The sequence below is a fragment of the Schistocerca cancellata genome, chromosome 1 (genome assembly GCF_023864275.1).
Source record: "Schistocerca cancellata isolate TAMUIC-IGC-003103 chromosome 1, iqSchCanc2.1, whole genome shotgun sequence".
NCBI lineage: Eukaryota > Metazoa > Arthropoda > Insecta > Orthoptera > Acrididae > Schistocerca > Schistocerca cancellata.
The window spans coordinates 1,023,860,431-1,023,883,273 of record NC_064626.1 but is presented as its reverse complement, the minus strand read 5'-3'; the positions used below and the strand labels follow the sequence as shown (position 1 = coordinate 1,023,883,273).

At 40.9% G+C, this 22,843-nt stretch overlaps 1 protein-coding gene across 1 annotated transcript in view; it reads left to right on the top strand.

Annotated features, from left to right (window-relative positions):
- Positions 1–22,843, top strand: part of LOC126162844 (uncharacterized) — a 95,367-nt gene that overhangs the window by 28,445 nt on the left and 44,079 nt on the right. The window contains exon 7 of the mRNA XM_049919612.1: positions 17,299–17,513. Within this exon, the coding sequence (XP_049775569.1) occupies positions 17,299–17,513 (215 nt within the window). The remainder of the gene's footprint in view (positions 1–17,298; positions 17,514–22,843) is intronic.

The following is a 22,843-nucleotide window of genomic DNA, read 5'->3' as shown; positions in this document are numbered from 1 at the left end:
AAGCCCTTTGATCTGCTTTCTGCAGAAGCACGCCATTTCTGTCATCACTCTACTTTAACTGGTAGGTATTAACATTGGGTTTTCTTATTGTGCCCATGAAACTGTCTTTGGAACACGCCATTTAACTGTTCCCAATAATACCTAAAACTGTTTTACCTTCTGTACTGCTGCACTAATCATTTCCTCATTACTTAAAATGTTGGACCATTTCTCAGGTCCTCATGGTATATGACATATGTTTTAGAATCTCTTATTAAATGTAATTTTGTCATATGTAACAAGATAGCGGTATTACTATCTAGGATGGGCACCAGTAATCTGAGTCAAGATCTGTATGTCTGACTGTCTATGCAGTTCTGTATTGTCTATTCTTGAATGAGATTTTCACTCTGCAGCGGAGTGTGCGCTGATATGAAACTTCCTGGCAGATTAAAACTGTGTGCCCGACCGAGACTCGAACTCGGGACCTTTGCCTTTCGCGGGCAAGTGCTCTACCAACTGAGCTACCGAAGCACGACTCACGCCCAGTACACACAGCTTTACTTCTGCCAGTACCTCGTCTCCTACCTTCCAAGCTTTACAGAAGCTCTCCTGCGAAACTTGCAGAACTAGCACTCCTGAAAGAAAGGATATTGCGGAGACATGGCTTAGCCACAGCCTGGGGGATGTTTCCAGAATGAGATTTTCACTCTGCAGCGGAGTGTGCGCTGATATGAAACTTCCTGGCAGATTAAAACTGTGTGCCCGACCGAGACTCAAACTCGGGACCTTTGCCTTTCGCGTGCAAGTGCTCTACCAACTGAGCTACCGAAGCATGACTCACGCCCAGTACACACAGCTTTACTTCTGCCAGTACCTTGTCTCCTACCTTCCAAGCTTTACAGAAGCTCTCCTGCGAAACTTGCAGAACTAGCACTCCTGAAAGAAAGGATATTGCGGAGACATGGCTTAGCCACAGCCTGGGGGATGTTTCCAGAATGAGATTTTCACTCTGCAGCAGAGTGTGCACTGATATGAAACTTCCTGGCAGATTAAAACTGTGTGCCCGACCGAGACTCGAACTCGGGACCTTCGCCTTTCGCGGGCAAGTGCTCTACCAACTGAGCTACCGAAGCAGGACTCATTCTATTCTTGTTTGTGGTGCTGGATCTAATAAACACTAAACAGCTTCTGGTTTGGTAATCATCTGTTCCTCTAACTTACCTATTGTGAAGCCTCTAGGTAATGACAGAGCAAAATATAATAGGGCAAACACAAGGAAACACTTAATCTTAGCAAGACTGTAATATTTAAAAAAAAATTGATCTTCACATGTGAGCACAAACGAAGTGCAGTCACTGAATTATCTGATATGATTACCAGGTCTCCTACATTTAAAACCAACTGTAGGTATCTACTGTACAGAGGGGGCACTATGCTCCAGCAAATTACATTGCATAAATCTGACTGAGTGCATACCTGCATAAGTCTCTCTGGTGTTCCTTTTGGACTTGCTCAAATCTCAGCCAGAATCATTTTTCACAAAGCACACTTTGAATCCTATTTGTCAGTATAACTGGTGTGGCATCTTGACTGATTCAAACGACAAACAGCCAAAACAGTTTGTTGTCACTCACCCCACTGTGATGGCAATGGCATAGCTGACCCAGAATGCTGCTCGATGTCACTGACTTTTCTGACAGCAGTTGTTACGTACAACCACACTTCTAGTAGCAATTGTTGTGAGTTGGTACCTTTGTAAGCATCTGGATGGTTTAATAGTCACTGACACTGTAAAATGTCAGGATGATGAGTCTGGGTGGTGAACAGGGTGACAGATGCGAAGCACCAGTTCTCTGATGCATACGAAATCTGAAATGCAGCAATATAAGCCTCACACTTTATTTAACAAGAACTCGTACAGTGGTGGCTGGTACTGTATCAGCTATGGTGTCACTCTTAGGCAGCAGAGTCCATGTCAGTATAACACAAGGTGGTGTGCTGGAACTGCATGGACACCTTCAGGTAACAGTATGGCCATGAAGAGTCACTGCATCAGTGGCCTCGTGAGTGTGGTTCTCCATTAGGTACTCTGCCAACATAAAGTTGAGGAAGTGCTGGTCAGGAGGCAGCCACAACAGTAGGTCAGGTGTGGGGTGCACCTGGGGGCAGGGTACACCTGGGAGCCCTCAGAGACATCCAGGAGTTGGTTGATTACAGTTAGGAAGAGACCCCCAGCCAGCTGGCACTTATTCAGGCACTCACTGTATCAGGCTTAGGAGAGGTCCATAGACCAACAGCTGGCAGAGGCAGCAGGTAGTTGTAGTTGAGGCAAGGTGACCCAAATCAGGTCAACAGCTGGTGTCGAGTAGCTCTTGATGTAGGCAGCAGCTGATGACAAACTCTGGAGACTGAAGTGACTAGTATTTATGCTTGCTTGCCCTGCTATTATTGTAAAAAGGCACCACTTCTGGGATCATAGAGGGGTGGAGACAGTGCAGTCTTGCACCAAGTTGCCTCAGCATTATTCCAGCCCTGGCAGTGGGATTTCTCAGGCAGCATGCTGGCCCACCTGGTGACAGGATGTAACATCTACTAGGGAAGCTGTTGGCACAAAGAACAGAACTACATAGTAACACAATGGCATCATGGCCATAGCCATATGTATTTGTGAATGTGTGTATGCCTAAATTGGGAAAAGAGTGAGCGATGTACGGTTGTTCAACATTTTTTCAGGAATTTCCATTATCAAACTATGTTAAAACATGTAAGGAAATTTTAAAATGTTACACTCAATAGCATCACTTAATATTGTGGCATGTTCATAAACACATTGAATGCATGTTAAGGAGAATGAGATTCATACTCCCATCCAGTTATTCTGATTTAGGCTTTTTGTGATTGTTTTTAATCACTTCTGGTGACTGTTGAGGCAGTTCCTTAAACACTGTGGTTTCTTTTTCTTATCTTACTTCCACTGGCAAATTACTTTGTCTCTAATGAGTCAATCATGATGAGACACTAGAATTCATTGAGTCTTTGAGCATTTGCCATGTTCTGTAATTCCCATCGTGAAGGAGTACATTTACAGATGTGGAAAGAGTCAATGAATACATCGACAGAGTGATAGAACCTGTAGGATAGTATCAATAAAGAACCAGTACTAAACTCCTATAGTCTATATTTACTTATCCAAGCCAAATTTAAAATACTAAAATTTACACAAATGCTGCTATTTTGATAAAATTTGCTGCTTAAATGACTTACACAAGGCCATCTGAAAAACTTCAACTTGAAAATTAGTAGTATCTTTGCTATGATGTCTGATTCAATAGCATTGTCAATGAATATTAAAATCCCTCTCCCACTTTAAATGGCACACTGAGCTAATAGTGGCCAGGATTATGAAGGGGTGGCTCACTCCAGGGCTTGGTGGCGTTTCCCTATGGTAGAGTTAGTGTTAGGAGGTGTCTGGGTGCCAGAAGAGCTCTGCCTCCATCAGCATCAATCTCTGCTCTGTATGGGAGTTAAAAAACAACTATAGTTGATGGTGTGGTCTTAAATTATAATGCCACTATGGCTTGCATTGAGGTAAGGGTGGGCCTGGGAGCAGGGTTGATTCTTGTCAGCTGGAATGATTTTCTTTTGACTGACACATGACATAATAATGTCTCAAACTTTCTAAGAACATATGAAAATTTCCCAGTGGAGATTAGATAGTGAAGGAATCCTTGTGGATGTGAAACATTCCAGGAAGCAATAGCAGATAAATTCTAGGTAGGAATAATAAAAACAGATAGCATTATTCAATTTATGACACCTAGAAGTCAGATATTATGTAGCATTCACATTATGTCATGTTGTTAGTAATACATACATCAGCTGGTTCTGCTAAGAAATTTGTCAGCAGACTAGGAATTGGACACCAATAAATGTTGTTGACTCCTCTGAAACTGTACTTCATTACCAGCTAAACTTTTCATGGTTGTTAGAAAGTTATTGAAAATGCATATTCTTGGATGATAGACACCTTTCTGCACCAGAATAAATGACTTTTAAGTCATTGTGTTGATTGCTTTTATCCACAGTTTTGTTTCTGTTAACTGATCTGTTGCTTTGAACAAGATTTTTAGGACGAAGTAAATCAAGAAGCAGTAGTTAGTGTACTAGAGTCTTACCTGGATTCTGTAAAAGTCATTCTTCTATTAACACCACAAATAATTTGTATTACATATTGTTATAATGTCAAGTTTAACACATATATTTCAGAATGACACAACACATATAAGTCACAGAGTAAGTTGACAAGCAAGACATGTGTACACGTTAGCATTCGAATGAGCACTGAGTCCCAGTCTAGCGGCCGCTGCTCGGCTGGCCGCTTAGGTGGTGCAGCTGCTGCATGGCTGGCAGACAGCGCCGCACGTAGAGGACACGTGTAATTGTGCGGCGGCGCTTTGAATGATCGGCGAGTCACAACACTTTTCCCCCCTTTGAAATTGTTGCACTGGTCTTGATGGAGGTGTCCTGGAGATGGCTAACATCCATAGGTGTTGTTTGACTTGCCGTAAAGTCTCGAGGAGGAGGCTTCCCGTACGGACGGAAGTGTCCCCGATGATAACGGATCGAGATGACAGGAGATGTAGGGGTCGAATCTGCTGGGGCCCCGTGCACCAATCTGCCCGTTGCGGCAATTCCAGTTGATATGACAGGAGACATGGGCGATGTGTCGGCGTCCATTGGAGGAGGAGGTGAGTAGATTTGCTCTGAAAGAGGATGGTCATCCAGTTCCTGCATGGGCACGTCTCCTGGTGGTGTCCGTTCTTATGCTGGCATCGCGATGACGGTGAGAGGGCTGCGTTATGAGTATTGAGAGATGCCAAGATCCCGAGCGTCAGGTAGAGCCAAAGGTGGTGTAGCGGCATTCGGAACAGGCGTTGCTGGCACACGAGGCCGAAGCTGGTCCGAATGGTGCACTGCAACACCCGTGTCCATCTGGATTTCATACAGGCATCTGACACGGTGTCTTAAGATGCGACCCAGGCTCCATTTTGGCCACCTGCCATATCCCCGTACCCAGACGAGGTCGTCGGCGGTGAACTGGCCAAGTGAAGGCACCCGCAGCCGTGAGGTGGAAGGCCACAGAAGATGAAGTAGCGTGCGGGGCTGTCGGCCATGTAAGAGCTCAGCCGGGCTGTGGTCGCCCATGGGGGTGAAACGGTAAGATGCCAGAAACTGGAGAAGCGCATCATCAGCAGCAGAAGAAATCAGAAGTTTCCCCATCTGAGCTTAAATGTGCGGACCAGTCGTTCAGCCTCACCGTTGGATTGTGGATGGAACGGCGGGGCCGTGACATGTATAACGCCGTGACGAGCACAAAAATCTGCAAATTCGGAAGAGGCAAATTGTGGACCATTATCAGTAACAAGAGTAGAGGGGAGGCCTTCCAAAGGCACTGGTGGTTGCCGCGGTGGTAGGCAACGTGCAACGGACAATGAAAGGAAAGTTAGAGTAGGCGTCAATTACGAGGAGCCAATAAGTACCTAAAAAGGGTCCCGCAAAGTCAGCATGAATGCGCCCCCAGGGCTTCTCAGGCGAAGGCCATGGTGACAAAGATGACTTCGGGGCAGCGGCCTGTGACACACAAGGGCCGCAGGCAGCGACCATGTGTGCTATTTCAGAGTCGATGCCAAGCCAGTACACATGACGGCGCGCCAGAGATTTTGTGCGAGACACACCCCAGTGCCCTTGGTGAAGGAGGCACAAGACCAAAGCATGCAAAGATGCAGGTACCACAACACGCGGTGAAGCATTGTCAGTGGAGAGGAGGATAACACCATCCCTAGCCGTGAGGCGGTAGCGCAAAGCGTAGTAGTTCCGCAACGGATCAGAAGTCTTAGGGGATGGGCAATCTGGCTAACCCTTCTGCAGACAGCGTAAAACCCGGGAGAGGGTAGGGTCAGAACCCGTAGCAGCCGCCAGACTGTCCCCAGTGATGGGGAACCCGTCCACAACCCGCTGCTCGGCAACATCCAGGTGGAAACACAAAAGTTTGTCCCTATTGAATGCCTGATCAGGACCCATGGGAAGGTGAGACAGAGCATCAGCATTTGTATGTTGAGCCATTGACCGGAAATGAATCTCATAATTGAAATGAGACAAGTAAAGAGCCCAACGCTGGACGCGGTGTGCAGCCTTGTCGGGAAGTGACGTTGATGGATGAAACAAGGAAACAAGTGGTTTGTGATCCGTAACAAGATGAAATTTGGAGCCATAGAGAAAAACACCAAACTTATGAAGAGCATAAATAATGGCCAAAGCTTCTTTCTCAATTTGAGAATACTTTTGTTGGGCATCCGTGAGCGTTTTGGAGGCATAAGCAATGGGTTGCTCTGAACCGTCAGAAAAATGGTGCACAAGGACTGCACCAACCCCATGTTGAGAGGCGTCTGTGGCAAGAACAAGATGTTGGCCAGGTCGATAAGTAGCCAAGCACGGGGCCTGTTTCAGTATAGTCTTCAATTTCTGGAAAGCCGCTTCGCATGACGCGGACCAGTTAAAAGGCATGTTTTTATGCAACAGGCGATGCAACGGCAGAGCCGCAGAAGCCGCAGACAGTAAAAACTTGTGACAGTATGCTGTTTTCCCCAAGAAGGCCTGGAGTTCCTTAACAGATGTAGGGCGAGGAAGGGCATCGATCGCAGCAACAGTTTGCTGAAGTGGACGAATACCATCCTGAGAGAGTTGAAACCCCAAGTACGTGATAGGCCTGAAAAAATTGTGATTTCTGAAGATTACACTTAAGACCGGCAGTCTGTAAGACATGAAAAAGTGTGCGGAGATTTTGAAGATGTTCTTCAGTGGTGGAGCCAGTGACAACAATGTTGTCCATGTAATTGATACACCCAGGGACAGGGAGCAATAATTGTTCCAAGAATCGCTGAAAGAGAGCAGGGTCGCTAGCAACCCTGAATGGCAAGCGTTGGTATTGATAGACGCTGGCTGAAAGGCATGTTAAGGACCAGAAACTTTCAGGAAGCAGCGTCGAGAGGAAGTTGATGATATGCTTCTGACAGGTCAATTTTAGAAAAATACTGGCCTTCAGCAAGTTTAGTGAACAGTTCTTCAGGCCGGGGCATAGGGTAAGTGTCGATGAGGCATTGAGCATTTACAGTGGCTTTGAAATCACCACAGAGACGATTATCACCATTTGGCTTAGCAACGACAATGACAGGAGAGGACCACTCACTTGAAGTGACAGGAAGCAAGACCCCTGAAGTAGTGAGACGATCCAACTCCCGTTTTACCCGATCACGAAGGGCCACAGGAATGGGCCGAGCCCGAAAAAACTTAGGCCGAGCAGTGGGTTTGAGCATGATATGAGCTTCAAAGTCGTTTGCACGGCCTAACCCAGGAGAAAAAAAGAGACGAAAATGTCGTCGACAAGGAATCCAGTTGAGCATAAGGAATAGCATCAGAGACAATATTGACAGAGTCATCTATGGAGAACCCAAAAATGTGAAAGGCATCGAAACCAAAAAGATTTTTTGCGTTGCTCTGGTCGACCACAAATATGGGAACAGTGCGAATGACGGATTTGTAAGATACCTCAGCATTAAACTGTCCCAAGAGAGAAATCTTCTGTTTATTGTATGTCCATAATTGCCGAGTGACAGGTGACAGGAGTGGAGAACCCAACTGAAGATACGTCTGAGAATTAATTATAGTGGCAGCAGAACCGGTATCCACTTGCATGCGAACATCTCGACCAAGGATTTGGACAGTGAGGAATAACTTCCCTGAAAGGGAAGAAGTGCAATTGACAGCCAACACAGAATCAGAATCAGCATCATGTTCATGAACATCATGTATGCGGTCGGATTTGCAAACGAAAGGCACATGACCTTTCTTTTTGCAATTGTGACACGCAGCCCAATGTTGAGGACAATCCTCGCGTGAATGTTTCTTGCAGTTTCTTAGCGGGTTGTTTACGGCTAGGCTGAGGCTGCGTGTGCGAGCACACTGTGGCCATGTCGGCCAGCGGGGACGCGCCGCACGCGTCGTCAACAGTTCACAGAGGTGGTATTTCCCCGGCATCACCCCACGTCTCTATTTGCGCCCCAGCGGCGAGAGAAATTTCAAAAGACTGCGCAATGGAGAGAACTTCATCTAGAGTCGGATTCGCCAACTGAAGGGCATGTTGCCAAACTTCTTTGTCGGGCGCTGACCGGATAATAGCATCCCGTACCCTGGAATCGGCATAGGATTCTTTGTGAACATCAGTAACAAATTGACACTTTCAACTGAGGCCGTGAAGTTCAGCAGCCCAAGCACGATAGGATTATTGTGGCTGTTTTTGACAATGATAAAAGGCAACACGAGAGGCTACCACATGCATTTGCTTTTGCAAAGGAGCCAATTGCGACAACAACCGATACATTTGAGGTGAAATCCAGGAAAGGAACAGAGACTCTCACGGTTGTTCATCCGTGACATGAAAGGCCAAGAAGTGCTGTCGAAGACGTTTTTCATAATCAGACCAGTCTTCCGCTGTCTCGTCGTAAGGAGGAAAAAGAGGTATAGCCAACGACGAGAAATGCCCTGCATTTGACGCCAAGATGAAATCGCGAATTGCCGCTGTTAGAAGCGTTTGCTGTTCAAGGAGATTTTGTGATAGTTGCTTGACAGTAGCCATGGAACCCTATGGGTCAACGGTGAAAAGGAAAAATCCACTACCTCATCGCCAATTGTTATAACGTCAAATTTAACACATATATTTCAGAACGACACAACACATATAAGTCACAGAGTAAGTTGACAAGCAAGACATGTGTATACGTTAGCAATCGAATGAGCACTGAGTCCCAGTCTAGCGGCCGCTGCTCGGCTGGCTGCTTAGGTGGCACAGCTGCTGCATAGCTGGCAGACAGCGCCGCACAGTGGGTCAGAATCCCAAAAAGCTGGTCAAAATATAAGTAGTTGTTCAATTTGTACCAAACTTAGTACGTAAGGGTTTACGGAGTTTCTGATTAAGAGTATATCAAAAAGTGAAAAAAAACAAAATGACGGACCCAGGATGGCAGGTTCTATGTACACTACTATCATTTTTTACATATAAAAGTAATTTTTAGGGAATTATTGAGGTTACTGATGATGACAGAGTTCAAAAAATTTAAAAGTGGTGGATCCAAGATGGCGGTCAAAATCTATGTCTTTTTTTTATTTATATTTATATATTTTTATTGATATAAAAGTCAGTATTTAGGGGTTATTGTAGTTAATGCTCAAAAAATAAACCAAAAAAGTGGAAAACTCGAAGAAGGACCAAATATAGGTTACAAGACGGAGTAAAATATTACAAAAAATTATTTCATTTCAATTACAATTATTTATTTCGTAAATTTTTTATAACTTAATTTACAAGTTTTCATTTTCTTATTCTTTTTCATCTTCTGCTTCAACTGAATCATCATCATCCTCAAACACTGTTTCCTCATTATCTGCATCTGCATCTGAATCTTCATAGTCTTCCGCCACAGGAACTAAGAGGGCAACGGCTTCTGGTGACAAACTCTTCAGTTTCTTCGGCGAAGATTTGCGTAAGGAAGAAACGTAGGGGTCTGTCGTTGCCAACAATCTCCTCAACACGTCTTCCATAGTCTTAACTCTTGAAAACTTTCGAGACAAACTCAGGCAATATTGCTTTATCAACTTATTGGTTGATTCCTGAGCATCCTCCGATAGTTGACCGATGGGTTAAATGGCCGAAGAAATAATGTCTGGACTGTGAATCAACAATCTATGGACTGCTGTTGGCATGTTGTACCAGGGGTATTCTTTCACATAGTACCTGGCTGTTGCTAAGGCATATACTCGAAACTTTTCAACGTCGATCTGACGTCCGCTCGAAATCGTCTGCAAAATTATGTGGAAACGGTGGATTAGTTCTTCGGAAACTCCAGTTATCAGCGCTGATGTTGGAGTGTTTTCAAAAAAACGTCGAGCGGTGTTTCCGTCATTCATACTGCCAAACCCTTGTTTTGGCATGTCAATTACAATTCCAAGCTGCTCTTTGAAAGCTTTTTGAATGTTGGCTTTCAGTATTGCTTTTTCCTCTTTATCTTCTGCTTTACATGCCTGCCACTTTTTTGTTTTCATTTGGTATGCCAAATGAATACAACATTCAAAACATCGAATCCAGGCATGAAGAGTTGATAGTCCATACTGCAGATAATTGGCGGTAACTTGTTTCTTCAAAATATCGTCAATGTTATTAAATTGGGCAGACGTAGCCTTGCAGAGATAGCACCATTGCGCAGATTTCGTGTTGGTGATAGCATTGCACAGTTTACCATCTACCATGGTCATGCTTAAATTGTATTTGATGGAAATGTCTTTCCCATGAATAACTGTTTCGAATGACTGGAGTTGTTCGATCTGTTTGTCGTAATACGCTTTCTCATTTAAAGACGTTTGCTCTGTTTCCTTTGTAAATTCTAACTTCAGTGGTCTGCAAAAGAGGGTTGAAGATGGCTTCGGATTAATCCACAAGATCTTTTCTTCTTTAGTTTCTTCATTTACACCTGCAAGTTTCAGTGGAACAAGTGAAGTGAAAAATAAAGTTGCATCTGAAATACTCGAATCTGAAAACTTCATTTTATACATGCTTTGCCCGGAGGTTCCGTCAAAGCCCCACTTACAAAGAAGGGCCTTATTAGACATTTCTGAATCACTCATATGTAAAATATCGTCTCATTTCAGCAGTAGAACACGTTGATCAGTGTGGTCTAACAAAGCTTGCAACTGTACCTCAGCTTTTGATTTGGTAAAAGTGAGGGTTACGTCTGGAGGGCAGCAAGATTTTTTTGCTACCAAAACAGCTGGATACGGTGGATGTAGTGTGTTTAAGCCTTTTCCTTTAGCCCCATTTCTCAAATGCTGGTAAGATTCTTTTGACAATTTCAAGTCGAAAAGGAGTGCTAGACCTTCATTTGCATCATATGAGGATGGCGATGATGTTGAAAATCGCAAGCCTGCCTTGTATTTTTCACCTTGGATGGACTTGAGAGTGTGATGTCTTTCACAATCTTCGCAGCATCTGGGTGCCCTGAAGATCGAAGACTCATTTGCGCGGCGAACGATAATTCGACAAGACTGAACTTCGTACAAATCTCCTCAGTTCTCCTTCTTTTAGACCCATCAGATAATGTTTCAAATTTTGTGGCAGGTCGGCCTGTTGATTTAGTCACACTTGCAGGTTTCGAATCAATTGGAATATATACTATTGTATTTAACCAGGTTTCATTCTTCTTGAAAAAATATCCTTGTGGCCGAGTTGCTTCCTTATACTTGCTTCTTAACTTTGGTAACAAAATCGAAATGGTAAGCCTCATATCATAGGGAATTTTAATTGTATGTCCACTTTTTTCTGTCAACGACCTTTCCAAATGTTCTTTGACCCCTTCCAAATCATTTGACAAATACTCTTTTGTTATTAGAAAAATATCTTTCCTCGAAAATCCGATTCTGGAATACGCTGGATCAGATGAAACTGAAATTTAAAAAAAAAAATCTGTGTTACACTTTTCGTCATTTTTCTAATTATTTTATTCTTTACAATGCTTCTACATGTCGATTGTAATTTAAATTGTACAAATAAAACTCATAATTAATTGATTCTACTGTCATTTTTGAAGATGTCTGAACAATGACATTTTGCAAGTGTCGCTTAAAACGTGGCTCAAAGCCAGAGTTGCAACTAGTCACAGGATTTGAAGCTTAATTTGCAAAAGTAATAATATATACTTGCGTACACAGTGCAAAAGAAAGCGGAATGTCGTGGAATTCGTATCTTATCTCTATTTTTAAGTGCATTTTACGATTTTGTCATTCATTTCCCTGTAGTACGTTAATTGAAATGTAAACGTGCATAATTGATGATTTAATAGTGATATAAGTGTTTTTTCACTAGTACATACCTCCTGGGAAAGTATTGGTTTCACTTGCACAAAACATAAGTAACTTCCTTCAACAACACGACTATTTTTGTAGCCTGGCCAGCTGCTCGCACGCTAACAATGAACTGCCGCATTTGACCTGAGATATTACCGAACAAATGAACATCTGGTCATCCGCACAGCTGGCATTCAGTTGTCCCAGCATTGCTGCTGCCAACCTGATAGTCCAAAATCCCCATCCTTAAACTTTTTGTTTTCCTTTTTGGCCACGTTTTCAAGATTCTGGCCCACTGTGCGCCGCATGTAGAGGACGCGCGTAATTGCACGGCGGCACTTTGAATGATCGGCGAGTCACAACACATATTTTCGGCTACTGAAAACTTTTCTTGGTTTAGTAAGTTCCCGCAGAATACAATTACCATATGACTTTCTGAAATGAAAGTAAGTAAAGTATGCTTGTTTTTATTATTTTTTACAGCACATATGCCCAACAATCTTTGTATTGCAAATACGAACATATTTAGTTTTGCTCCTTCCAGCAGAATTTTTATTTTCTTAGCACAAGATATTTCTATCTCACCCATGAACCACCCATTGTCTCTGCCATGGAGGTAAGAATAAGGGGAGATGGCGCTACGTATCCCAGCCGTAATATGTTTTGAAGCCATGGGGGCGTGGCTCGCTGCCATGACACTCTGACCAAAACATTGCCAGTGTGCTGCGTGTATTACAGTCGCTAATTGCACCATATACGCATGTAACATCATCAGATTGGTTGTTTCAAAGTTTTTGTTTAAAATAAAATCTCGTAAAGGCGAAATTCCACATTTCTTCTGATTAAAAATAGTTTTAAATGTAATATTACGAATAGCTAGCCTTCAATGTAAATGATACAATTTTGTTAATTCAGTAATAAACGTGTATCACAAACTAAATAATAGAAACTGAAAACTAAGTTAGCTATACCCTCCCTCCAAAGCCCCATAAATACATCTTGTTTGTAATACGTACTGGGACATTTCAGTTACGTTACACTACTGGGAAACACTGTTCATTACCACCAATATTTACTGAAATACGGTACATAGAATGGCAAATCTACACAGTGTCCTGTTTAGGCCTATACTTTATGCCAGTTAATGTAGTGTTAGCTTTTAATTTGGTACATGATGAAGACAAAGTGAGTTACTCAACACTTCGATTATCGACGATACGTAAGTATTATACTGAAACGTGAACTTGAAAACTAAGAATTTAATTCTTTGAATTAACATACCTTTTGCAAAAGTTTTGGGTGTGTAGGGAAAACTGATGGTACAGCATTTTCTCGAAGTCTTACTGTTGAAAGGGAAGTTCGGTCTATGTCCTCTTCTCGGAAATGCTGAGAACATATAGTGCTCCATTTAGACGCACGCCAATTCTTCCTCCTCATGGCATTCTCCCACAGAGCTTTCCGACTTTCATTTTTAGGAAATCTAAAATCATACAGGAGAAAAACACGCTATAGTACAAGTACCGATGTAGCACACGTTCATTCACAATGAAGTTGTAAAATCACATTTAACGAGACAACTTACACATGAAATGTTATTCCCTTCAATTTCGCATCACAATCAGAATGATTCGTACATCCGAACACCACACAAGTCACCATAATAGTGCAAAATCCTTCCAAAAGCGAGTGACAAGCCTAGGCACAAAAGCTTACAGCAGCAATGTTTTGGTTGGATTGAGATGGCTACCTCGGCTTCACATGGCTTTGCAGCTGTGACGTCACGGCGTCTCCCTCCATTCTTACCTCCATGGTCTCTGCTATTGTTCAAATATTTCATTATCTGTTTTAAGGCAAAACCTGACTCACAGTTTTGGAGGAATACAGTTAAGAAAATATTAGGTTATGATGAAGTTGTGCACTATGTTTCTGTGACTTCAACTTCACTATTTGTCATCTTTTATTTTGATCTGGAAATAGCTATTTCAGCTGTTGCCATAATACTCTATGGATCTGTCTTTGAGAAAAAATTGCCTTAAAAAGTGAAAATATAGGATATCGTTGGGATAAGATGGATACTGCTTTTGTCACACAGATTGCTGCTGATAAATAGATGTGCAAGTAGTTCCTTACATAAAGCATTCAAATGCAGACCACACTGTGAGATGCAGCCAAACAATGATGATACATACACCCATGTGTGAATACCTCTCATAGGTTGTCCCACTTCTTTCATTGGGAAGTGAAAAAGAGACCAATGTAATGTATCCACCTGGACATTCACCTGAACTTTTAGCCCTCCAAACTGAAATGTTAATTTATTTGAAGAGAGAAGGGTTGAACAAACAAAAGTAAATAAGTAAAGCTTCTGAGACCAGAGGAAAATTTATTAGTATCCTTTGAAGACATTAAGTTTATAGTTGGTCACAAATGAAACCTCAGTTGCAAATTTGTACACAGATGCTTTACAGAAAACAACCACTGCTCCCAACTGCTTTCCTCATGGCTCATATCCCTGCAATAGACATAGATGCAAGACTTGTCCCATACACCCTCACACCACCACCCTAGTTGCAAGATTTGTCCCACCCATCCTCACACCACCACCTACTCCATTTTAGTCACAGGCATCTCCCATCCTATCAAAGGCAGGGCCACCTGGGAAAGCAGTCATGTGGTCTAAAAACTAAGCTGCAATAATTGTGCTGCTTTCTATGTGGGCATGACAACCAACAAGCTGTCTGTCCACATGAATGGACACTGACAAACAGCAGGGCCATGGAGTTGCTGAATGTGTTGCCCAGACAATGTGCTTTACTTCAATGACTGTTTCACATCCTAACACCATCTAGATCCTTCTTACCAAAGCCAGCTTTTCTGAACTGCACAGGTGGGAACTCTCCCTGCATTATATTCTACTTTCCCATAACTCCCATGGCCTCATCCTTCACTAGTCCCTGTCCTTCACCTTCCTGTCTCCTTGACTGCTTCTGTTCCAGCACTATATAGCCATCTGTTCCACCAGCACTACCCTGTACCCATCAAGACCCTTCTTGCTGCCACAAGTAGCACTACCCCCCCCCCCCCCTCTGCTATTCCAACCTCTCCTCGCCCCAGAAACCTCCTTACCCTCACCACCCACAGATTGCTTCTCCCACTGGGCACAGTTGCTGTACCTCGACACAGTCTGGAATCAGCAGCCAGAAACAGTGATGATGTTTATATGAGTAGTGCTTATGTGAATGTGTGTGTGTTTTGTACTTCAGAAGAAAGCCTTTTGGCTGAAAGCTCGAACCTGTAGCAGTCTTTTCATTGTGTCTGCTTGCAAGTCAGCATCTCCTCCATACGATGAGTAGCAATCTATCCTTTTCGTAATATTATCTTAATACAAGAAAAGAATATACCAGACATTTCCCTGACCAGTTTATGTTTCATAAGAACTCAAAGGCTTCCACAGCCATTGTCTTTTTCAGTAAATGTTTCCAGGTATGCGACTGCATCATCACGTTTCCACTTGAAATAGTAGCCAAACTATTGTTTTTTGAAAAACTGCATGATGGTATGATTACAAAAATGGAAACAGTTTATGGAAGATGCATATCTTCAATTAGAAGGAAATGAGAAGAATCATTTTAATGGATACATCTGTCAGCCCACAATTCTTAATTATTTTTCTGTTTCTCTCTACTGATATTATCTGAATGTGTTTCTATTACTATTACTTCTATTGATATTACCAGTCTGGTTAATAATTTATGGCTCTATTTTATATTTATTGCTAGCAAAAATAGTATTAATGTTCATGTACATTGATATGTATGCATAAACACAAACCTCAGTAGGCTAGAAAAACTACAGTGCTTCAACTGTGAAATCTGATAAAAAAAAAGACTAAAATGATAAGAATATTCCCAGGCATACATACAAATTAGGTGGTATTTGTGGCTATGGCTATGTATAATGTGCAAGAAATAACATTATAAACAGCAAATTTACCTGCTTGTATATGTCAGTAACATAAAAATATGCTCTATCACTTATTCTACTATTTTAAACAGTCACTTAAACTGTTTTTGGCATAAAGCAGGCTTTAATACTGCATGCAAGTAATTGTTCTTGTTAAATAAACAAATGTCTGGGCAATGTGATGTATAAATGTTCATGTACTACTGTAATTGTATCAACTGACTTTTCCTATATTACTTGTACACTTGTTGTATAATATGTAATCATCAGGACCAAATAAATAAATCAAAGACAGTAACTATTTGTATAATCAAAGACAGTAACTATTTGTATATCATTTATCATTATAAAAACTAGTCTCAGCCTGTAGGTCTGTTCTAATACTAGTTTTTTACTACACATGGTTCTTGCTTTCCTCCAACTCTTTAAGTGCCTTCCTCAACCAGTTATTAAATTCTGGATGTATGAGTTTGGGCACCAGTGCATGTGCAAAATCTCAAAAGCTTTCTTATCTTTGAAGTATACATATGTTCCACCTATCCATCAGCTCCAAGAACATGGCTACCTTTCATGATTTTTTGTTTTTCATTTCCATCATGAAATTGTCATTATCAAAATATTAAGCTACAACAATACATTTGTGTTTATGCATGCTATAACAAAAACAATGAAGGAAAATGTTACTTTGATGAAAGTGTCAGGTTGTGTAGTTATCTGAGCTAATTATTAATTATTGTATGTTTATTGCTTATTAGGTTAATAATCATAAAAATGAAATATATTACATGCTTTCAAAATACTGATCTGTTTACAGTGAGCACTGTTATTTGAAAATTTGTTTTTGGATAGGCTCCTGCTTGAGCAAACTCAATTTTTCTTCTTTTTACCCAGATATGTTTCACTGAAGTTACAGCATCATCATTGTTTTTTTTTTAATTTTATTTGTGGAACTGCTTAGGATGCCATTGAAATATTCATCTTTAGCTGAAGCTCACTCTTGTGCCCATGTTTGCTTACAAATAAATTTATCTGTAAGCAAACATGGTCGGCAAGAGTGAGCTTCAACCTCAAGATGAGAACTGTTATTTGTAATGGTGCTAAAAAATTGTTCAGCCCTGAATACAGAGAATGAGTTAAACTGTATAAAGAGCCTAAAATGTACATTTCTCTTACCTGCTGATACAAAAAAAGGTCAAAATCGACTTATGCTTTCTTCTGATTTTGATGACATTCTTAGGCACTGTGTTTTGTGGAATAAGATTATACAGCGATGTGTATTCTGTGTGTATGTACATATGTTTATCTGCACTTAAAAGATATCACACCTTTTACATCTTTTGATGAACTGTGAATTTGTAGCTGTATTTTAATATACTATTGTAACCTTAGTTCCCATGTTTTCAGGTGCAGATAGGCATCCTAATACGATGGCGGCTCGGATTTTATTCCTTGTATTGTTTCTGCTGGCTGTCCTGATGTATACAGCATATTCAGCAAGTGTAATCTCAATCATGTCATCCACAAAACCTGTTTCAAATTCACTGCAGGGTATCCTTGAGAGCAGTTCCAAAATGTCTGTTGCTCTTCATGACATCCATTATTATCATACCCAATTCCAGGTGAGATATTGTCTCCTTTTGTTGAAGTGCTCCTCCCATTTTATTCTTAAATGTATCAGAATAAATGCTTTTGAAATGATGTCAAGATAGCACCTGTAATGGTTCAGTTACAACCGTTCTGTCATAGCAATACTTCAGTCTGTCAGAATCACAAAACCGTTCTCACATTTGTGCATTAGGGGTTTGATTGGTGGGGTGAGGGAGACAGGAGTCTGTCAAAAGTGAGGGTGACCACAGCAAGATAGACAGTTTGCAGTGACACAGCTCTACAGGTGTGCACCCTCATCTGGTGGGCACAGCCAGGTGTCAATTCATGGTTGCTTCATACATGGTACAATGGGGATGGATGTGCCTAAAGGCCAAGCAAGCTGCTGAGGCAAAGTACTGGAAAAATGCAGTAGCAGTGGCCAGCTGAAGAAAATGCAGTGTTGTTACAGGGTGGAGCAAATGCAGCTGTCTATTAACTGATGACAGAATGGCACATTCACAGGATTCCATAGGCAGGCCAGTGGCATCAAACCATGAATCCCAAGGAGTGTGACCAATTGGCTTCATGACCCAATACATGGATCCTTTTGAACTCTGTTGCTGAACTCTTCACTGCTAGTAGACCATCAATCTGTTGCTGAACTCTTCACTGCTAGTAGACCATCAATTGCTGAACTCTTTACTGCTGATAGACCATCAAGCCTGCCTATTTTTAGCATTCTTGTACCAGATTATTTTTCTACCTGGTAGCAATGTCACACACAGATAGTTGATGCAATGCTTTGTCAGCATATAGAAATCTTGTCACATGTTGGCGTAGCATCAAAGATGGATAGCAGGTCAAGTGTCTCTTTAGCCATGTGCCTTCAGGTTGGTAAGTGGATCAGTGTGTTCTGAAATTCCTCTGTGTCACTATATTCCATCTGCACTGCAGCACACCTTCCCTCTTCAGAGAAATTCAGACTTCAAATTTGTTTGGTGCTGCTCTGATGAAAGTAAGCTGTGGGGGTGCTGGAACAGACACTGTAGCACATTTAGTAATGACAGTAAAATGCATAATTTATAGAGATCTAGTCACTGGCTTGTTTCAGAAATTATATACACGTGCTATGGACAGATGTGAGTGAGTTGACACTGGCACTTGTGAGTATACATTCTGGATGTTCACAAATTTTTAGATTCAGATAAATTAGTGAGTGTGGAATTAATAGTATCCGATTTACAACAGTTAATCATATCAACAAGTTTATACAACTGCAGCCACAGCCAAAAATAATAACTAGAGTAATAATAATAATAGTAAGTGCATAACTTATCTGACAAATGAAGGAATTGTTTTGTGGAATTTTGTTGTTTTGTACACAGTTATGTACATTTAGGGCAATAACAAAATTATGTATAAGCTTTCAAACTCTCCATTTCGCATTTTTGTGTAAGTAAGAGTTTTTGTGCTTTTGCATTTTTTTGGATAAACATACAAAATCCCTAACAGATGTATGTACAAGATCCCTAACAGATGTATTAGTTTACAAATTTACTTCTGGTCTGAAAATCCAATATTCTTGTGCTGCACTCACACAACAGCTTGTGCTGACTGTACACTTCCTTGTTAAATATTTGCTTACACTCACACTTATTTGATTTCATCACTCTCTCAATCAAAGCATCTGTTCTCAGAGGCCCTGGTACCTTTGTGGCTAACTTTTCCTGATAACTTACTTTTCTGTTCCCAGAATGAGATTTTCACTCTCTAGCAGAATGTGCGTTGATATGAAACTTCCTAGCAGATTAAAGCTGTGTGCCAGACTGAGACTCAAACTCAGGACCTTTGCCTTTCGCAGGCAAGTGCTCCACTGACTAGGCTACCCTAGCATGACTCATGACCCATCCTCATAGCTTTACTTTTCTGTTAGTATTTAAAATAGATTCTTCATAGCTCATGTTAGGACTGCACACGAAAGCTGGTTTCATCAGAGTAAACAACCAACTTAAAACACAAAGTGCCTTTTCTGGAAATGATTAATCTCAAGTAATAATGTCTAGCAACATGGTCACTTGACTGGAATACAAATGAGGTGCTGATATCCGTAAGGACCAAAATCACAATGCTGTCCACATTCATCAAAACCAAGTGCAACATTAAGAAACAGGTAAGGGGGTTGTCACAACTTGTTCTGTAATGGAAGGTGTTACCATGGGCCATGTTGGATGGCATGATGCACAGCTGAGGTGTCATTGCACACCGTTCAATCCCACACATGAACATCAGACTTCTGATTGAGATTCTGAATGCCACTGTTGGAGGAACAGCACAAAAAGTGAGTGCCACACACAGAATACTACTTTGTTATACACAACACTGTTACAAAGATATCTTGTAGAGCACACATTACTGTCAAGCATAAGTACTGTTTCACAAATTTTGAAGATCAGTTGACATATATGTGCAAGGACAACTAAATTGTTTGAAACAGTTAGGACAAACAGAAGAATAAGACTGATTACATGTTACAAGAAATTCTGCACATCTTAAGAAAGATGACTTAAAAAAATCCATATATAATACCTGAAATAACTAATTCATAATCATAATCATAATCATCATCATCATCATCATCATCATCATCATCTTCTTCTTCTTCTTCTTCTACAGTTTCCAACTCATGGCTGATTCTGTTTAGAATATATAAGCCTCCCCACTTTTTCCTGCCCTCCCAACTTGTCTCTCTCCTGTCTGTTCCAGTCTCCCATTCTCTTCATCATAATTCCTTCACTCCAATGATTCACATGCCTCTCAGTCTTCCTCTAGATCTCTTGCCTCCCATTGTCATTTCATGGGCCTGTTTCAGTATCCTGGCAACTCCCATTCCTCTAACATGTCTATATGACCATAATCTTGTCTTTTCTATGGTCTCTTGATTTGGCTCCTCTTTCAGTATTTCTCCCACTGTCTTATTCCTACCTCTATCCTTTCTAGTAAGCCTTATTCTGCTTCTTTCACATTTCATTTCACAAACATATATCCTGCTCACCTGCCCTTTCTATGTTACCCAGATTTCTGATGCATATTTGAGTATTGGAGCATAATATGTATAATATAATTTTGGCAGTATATCCTTGCTCTAGTACATGCTTCTTCCACTGTGCAGGAAATAATGGCTTGTTATCTCCTTGTCTTTCCTATCACTGTCTTCTGTCATACTCTCCAGGTACTTGAAATTTTCCACTTTCTTTAGAACTTGTCCTGTAATATTTATACCCATTGCTGCCTTCACCTTATTCCTCATTGTCATCATCACTTCACCTTTCTTTGTATCCAGTTTCAATACAAACTGTCCCACCACTTCCACTCATACAGTTAGTATTTGTTGTACCTCTCCATCTCCATTTCCCCACATCATTAAAATGTCTACAAATACCTTTGCCTTCATATTTTCATCTCCTATCCATGCTGCCGCCCCTCATCTATAACAGTGATGAATCTTCACACAATGTAAAATCCAGGATGGAATGTAATAATATTATGAAAAGGAAAGTTGCTACTCACCATGCAGAGAAGCTGAGTTGCAGATAGGCACAACAAAAAGACTGTCACAAATAACGCTTTTGAGCAGTAAAGCCTTCGTCAAAAATAGACACACACACACACACACACACATGCAAATGCAACTCACGCACACACATGACTGCAGTCTCAGGCAATTGAAGCACTGTGTGGCTCAATATCTTGGCAGCACAACACATCAGAGACATCCCCCTACAGCTTTTTCACATAGTCTATCTTCTCTCCTCCTACTGTTAGACAATTCACACTTCCTTGATATATTTCCTTTATTCTTCTCACAGTCAGCCTTTGAATTTCCCTTTTCTGAAGGGTTTCCCATATCTTGCTTCTTTTCACACTTATCATATGCCTTCTCAATGTCCAGAAACATTCCTACTAAGTTCCTCCCATATTCATAGTTTCTCTCTTGAAGTTGCCTGGTCTGAACCTCTCTCAGACCTCCTCCTACTATCTCCCATGCTCTCTTTTCTGGAATCTTCTCAAATACCTTGGCAGCATAATACATCAGAGTCATTCCTCTATAAGTTTTTCACATAGTTTCCTGAAAATCTTCTAAAAAATTTGCACTATGATTCCTTTTTTCCAGTCTACAGGCATCCTTCTTTATTTCTATACTGTTCACATGGTCTGATTGAGCCATTGCAACTCTTCAACTACTCTTGCCATCTCCAGACTTACTTCATCCTGTATCAGTGTTTCTCCTCCTTTCTTGGTGTTTATCACTTCCTCTTTCTGAAAGAAATAATTCAGATAATTGAATTAAATTTGTGGGCAATAGTTAAGAAAGAAACTAAGAAATCAGTTAAGGAATGTGAGGACTTTGTTACTAAGGAAAGCAGCTAAGTAACAAATGTAGAAGACATGTTGCCAAAATATTTAATAAACACTTCCTTGAAGTAGTTCAAAAGATTGGCATGGACTGTTCAAGAGATAAAACAATAAAATCTGTGTCTCATACATGCAGGTAAATTACAACAACTCCATGATCTGAAAAATCAGTTAAGATTGTATTTAACACTTTAAAAACCAAAATCTTTCACAAAGTTGAAGAAAAGTACTGAAATCCTGTTCTTCACATGCATGCAATGAATTCAGTAACACATACAACATATTACTCTCACAGAGGATATTTCAAGACAGCCTGTAATATTATGCAATTATCAGATCACTTTACAAGAAAGGTAGTAAGACAGATATTACAAATTACCAACCACTCTTACTACTTACATTCTTCTCAAAGGTGCTGAAAAAAATGTGTACAAGGGCAATCTCAATTTGAAATTCAGAAAGGTCTCTCCAGAAAAGAAGTTATTTTTCAATTCACAAATCAGACTATACCAAATTTAAACAACAAAATGTTACCAACTGGTATTTTCTCTGACTTGCCAAAAGCATTTGGTTATGTAGTCCACAGTATTCTCCTAGAGAAACTCAAATATTATGGCATCAGAGATCTTGTGGGTAGCTGATTTCCCATTCTAATCGACTAAAAATATGAAGACTATTGCATTAAGAAAGTTGAGGATTGTACACAATGAAACAACATCATCAGAATAGGGAATAATAACTACAGGTGTCCCACAGGAAAAAGTCCACTTTTGATATTCTATGATACATCCAAGAAGCAAAAATAGTTCTCTTAGTTGATCACACAAGTATTAAGAAACTTGGGGACTGTACACAATGAAACAGCATCATCAGAATAGGGAATAATCACTACAGGTGTCCCACAGGAAAAAGTCCACTATTGATCTTCTATAATACATCCAAGAAGCAA